At 44.9% G+C, this 4,757-nt stretch overlaps 1 protein-coding gene across 1 annotated transcript; it reads left to right on the forward strand.

The window, feature by feature from the left end:
- Positions 1–1,485: 1,485 nt before the first annotated feature.
- Positions 1,486–3,942, forward strand: PCDHB1 (protocadherin beta 1). The gene has a single exon (XM_045886625.1). It carries the CDS (start codon positions 1,486–1,488, stop codon positions 3,940–3,942), a length of 2,457 nt encoding a protein of 818 aa, XP_045742581.1.
- Positions 3,943–4,757: the final 815 nt, after the last annotated feature.

Raw genomic sequence — 4,757 nt, forward strand, 5'->3', positions numbered from 1 at the left:
CCCTTGTTCCAATAAGTCAGAAAATACAACTCTGTTTAACTACAGGTGTGTTCCTGATGCTCTGTGGCCCAAGGATACTGACAATACTCTGAAATTCTACACAGGAATGGAATGGATGAATGAGAACTAAACACAACATTGAGTTAAATAATGAAGGAAAGAAACTAGATTCAAAAGATGACCCACTATAAATGTTATGGTTTTATTTTTTACCGTAGTAAAAAATATTACCTTCCATACACTTTATTGTATATACTTTGATATACAGTTTTTTAAAGAGACAAAATTAAGCTGTTTAGGGATGCACACTTAAGCCAAATGTTAAGATTTGTAATGGAGATTGAGAGATCCATCTTTTTTCTGAGGTGGCTTATCATTCTTAAACCTTCTGTGATCCTATGATTGTAAAAGAAACTCTGAACAAATATCTCCCAAATTTCTATCAGGTTATTTTCAATATATGTAAGTAGGCTCTTATTTCCTTTCAAATCCAAAGCCAAACATCTTCATTTCATTTATCCACCATGTTATCTGGGAAACAGAATAATATACTGATTAACAGCATGGACTCTGGAGTCAGACAAAATTCAATTGAATTCCTTCTCTAATATTTATTCAGTAGGAGGTCTTGGGAGAGTGATGTAACATATCCAGTCTCAGTTTCTTTGTCTGTAAAAAAAGAAATACTAATGTGTGCTTCATAGAGTTGTTGCAAGTATTAAATTAAATAATGCGGATAAACAACAGGGTACCAGCACTATATAGAAATCATACCCAGTAAATAGTACTGCCATCATAATCTTAAGTGCCAAGCCAACTGCTTCCTGGGCGTCTGAGAGTTCTGGGAAAGGAATGGATTTGTGCAAATCGAGAGCCTCGTTGGCCAGTTACCCTATCAATGTACCTACTGGACACCAGGTTCCTGAAGGAAACATCTGTCTGTCCCCTTTCTTTTTCCTGCTGATCACTTTCTCCAATTCCCCGCCCCTCGCCGCCATCCATTTGGTTCCAGGATCTTTTTGCCTTTCCCTTGATCTCAGGGCGGACTGTGTGGAGTATGCAAAGTAGCTTGTTTACTCCTCGCTGTTTGCCGGTTGCTGCAGCGGCCCCAGCCGGCTCACAGATTGCGCAAGCTTCAGCTTGAGTGAGTATCCTCATTGGCTTCTTAATTCCCAAGGATTTTTTTTCTGAAAGGGACTTAAAGGGCGAGTCAGCCGTTGCTTTGGCAACAACTTTCATCCTCTACCTAATCTCCGGAATGAGAACATACCTATTAATACACTGGATAGACTGGGGAGTTGAGTTGCTCAATGCAAGTTTTCTTTCAAGTGCAAAACAGCTTACCGGGAGCGGCAAGCCCTTGGTGGCGCTGCGGTTAGAGACGAGCGAAGCTGAGCGCAGCTGTTGCAAGAACCTGTGGGCGGAAAAGTGAAATATATCCGCAACAGGTGGTGGTTGCTGCAGACTGTGCGCGTGCGAGAACGGATGGCGGCGGCGCACGGAAAACCCCTGCAGAGCAGGCAAGTAGGGTCTCTTCTTTTTTTGTTGTGCATCTCTGTGGGGAGCGCGGCCACCATCCGCTATTCAGTGGCGGAAGAGATGGAGAGCGGTTCGTTTGTGGCTAATGTGGCTAAGGACCTGGGGCTGGAGGTAGGGAAGCTGGCTGCGCGCGGGGCGCGGCTGGTTGCCGAAGGCAACAAACTGCATTTCCGGCTCCACCGCAAGACAGGGGATCTGTTCGTGAAGGAGAAACTGGATAGGGAGTCACTGTGTGGCAAAACGGACCCGTGTGTTCTGCACTTTGAAATAGTCCTGGTGGAGCCGCTGCAGTCCTTTCGTGTCGAGGTCAGGGTATTTGATATCAACGACAATGCCCCGATTTTCCTGAACAAGGAGCCGCTTTTAAAGATTCCGGAGAGCACACCCCTGGGTTCACGTTTTCCTCTGCAGAGCGCCCAGGACCTGGACGTGGGCCTCAATGGTCTTCAAAACTACACCTTGAGCCCCAACGCGTATTTCCACCTGCATACCCGCTTTCGCAGCCATGGGCCCAAGTATGCCGAGCTGGTCCTGGATAAGCCCCTGGACAGAGAGGAGCAACCTGAAGTCAACTTGACAATTACGGCGGTGGACGGCGGGTCCCCACCCAAGTCTGGCATCGCCCACATCCGCGTGGAGGTTCTGGACGTCAATGACCACGTGCCTCAGTTCTCTAGGCTCGTGTACCGCGCTCAGGTACCGGAAAATAGCGCCAATGGTTCACTGGTGGCTACTGTGAGTGCCGCAGACCTGGACGAGGGCTCCAACAAGGAAATAACTTACTCCTTAGCTCAAAACCCAGAAGCAATTCTCCAGACGTTTCAGATTGACTCTCACAGTGGAGAGGTTCGACTGAGAGGGCCCCTAGATTTTGAAGCGGTCGAAACATACGATATTGACATTCAAGCCACCGACGGAGGGGGCCTCTCTGCCCACAGCAAAGTCCTGGTGGAAGTAGTGGATGTTAATGACAATCCCCCTGAGGTGACAGTCTCCTCTGTGTCCAGCCCTCTCCCTGAGGACTCCCCACCACAAACCGTAGTGGCCCTTTTCTCTATTCGAGACAGGGACGTTCGGGTGGGAGGAAAAATCACCTGCTTCCTCAGAGAAGACCTTCCTTTTGCAGTCAAACCAACTTTCCGGAATTCTTACTCACTGGTTACTGACAGAGGCTTGGATCGGGAAGAGGTTTCAGGCTACAATATCACCGTCGTTGCCATGGATACTGGGCCACCCAGTCTGTTCACAGAAACTGTGATTGAGGTGTTAATAGCTGACATTAATGACAATCCCCCAATATTTCAGGAAGACTCCTACATTTTGACTGTTCGAGAAAACAACAGCCCAGCAATTTTTATTGGCAAAGTTCATGCTGAGGATCTAGATTTGGGTGAGAATGCCCAAGTAACATATACTCTGCTGCCTCCACAAAGTGGAGATTTATCAGTCTTTGCTTACATCTCCATAAATTCAGACAACGGGAAGCTCTATGCACTGAGAACCATGGATTATGAGGCCATTCAAAATTTTCAGTTTGTGGTAAAGGCAACTGATGGGGGCTTCCTGTCACTGAGTAGCCAGGTTACTGTAAGAGTGGTTGTTCTGGATGACAATGACAACCGCCCAATGATCTTGTACCCACTGCAGAATGGCACCTTGCCCTGCAATGACCTGGTGCCCAGGTCTGCAGATGTAGGCTACCTGGTGACCAAGGTAGTGGCTGTGGATGGTGACTCGGGTCAGAATTCTTGGCTTTCATATCATCTCCTTAAGGCCACTGACCCTGGGTTATTCTCTGTTCAACAACAAAATGGGGAAATCCGTACATTGCGGCAGATATCTGAGAGAGACCCCATGATTCAGAAACTGATCATTCTTGTTCAGGATCATGGCCAACCAGCTCTTTCCACTACTGCCTCACTCAGCATCTTGCTGGTAGATGGTTTTTCTGAACCCTATCTGCAGTTCCGGGATCCTTCCAAGAATCCTACAAGGGTAAATCCATCCACTAAATATTTGGTCATTTCTCTGGCTGTGCTCTCCTTTCTATTTCTCCTCTCCGTCACAGTGATCTTTGTTATACACATCTACCAGAAGGTTAAATATAGAGAAAAGTTCACAGTTGAAGAGCATTTCTATGATGACTGTAATTTCCCTAACAACCTGGTACAAGGAGGGGCCAATGGATCGTTCTCTCAGCCCTGTCCCTATGAGATGTGCTCAGCCACTGGCTCCAGCAATAGTGAGTTTCGGTTTCTTAAGCGCTTTATGCCCAACTTCCCCTTCCCCCATGGCGCTGGAGAGGCAAAACCAGAGGCTGGCTCCAATTTACCACCAGATTCTGATAGGAATAGGTCTCGGGGGTCAGAGGACCGTGGCCGAGTACCTGACAACTGTATGTAGCTCTTACTCATGAGCTATATGTAGCCATTATTTATGTCTCCCCCAAAAGTTCATTAGTCCTGGCCCTGGAAATGCTTAGTTCCATAGAGATATCCTGTTGCCTTTAAATTGTTTTCCAGCAGACAGTTACACATGTATAGGGACAAAAACTAGGTTCTAGTTTTGATGCATCAGGAAGCAATTAGATTTGAGAAGCAGAAATATAGTTTATCATCACTCAAATTTTAGATTTTTGCCTCTCAGTATGTGGAGATCATCTTTGACTCGACATCTTGCATGCCATTGTTCATAACAATGCAAATGCCTGGTGAATGGTGGTTCTCATAGATAATCAGGTGAAAGGAAAGGTAAAGCAAAAAAAGGATTGACTTATTTTGAGAAGGTGAATAAGGGCAGATATAAGACTAAAGAGATTCAGTTCAGGAATGTTTCCCAAAATTAAGTTACAGGTGATTTCTTAATGGTGTTTAGGGTCTTAGGCAAGTCTCAAATCTCTCTTTTACACAGAAGTCTATTCCATTCCTTATCAGAAAGCAGTTATTTGAATGTGGGGAATGAAAGGTAGATGACGGAAAAAATAAATTAGGTTTACTGTAGTTAACAAGTGCTAACACACAACTATAAAATAAAAAGATATTAAGGAAAAAAGTGATCATGAATACTAATTAAGTAGCCTTAAGAAAAGATAACATTTTCAGATATTACCAGATTTGATTTTTTCAAATTTTTCAGTTTTATTGAAATATAACTGACATACAGCATTGTGTAATTTCAAGGTGTATGACATAATGACCTGACTTACATGTATTGTGAAA

The sequence above is a fragment of the Mirounga angustirostris genome, unplaced genomic scaffold (assembly GCF_029215605.1).
Source record: "Mirounga angustirostris isolate CCGP_5_RB_7025 unplaced genomic scaffold, mMirAng1.0.hap1 SCAF_7, whole genome shotgun sequence".
NCBI classification, from domain to species: domain Eukaryota; kingdom Metazoa; phylum Chordata; class Mammalia; order Carnivora; family Phocidae; genus Mirounga; species Mirounga angustirostris.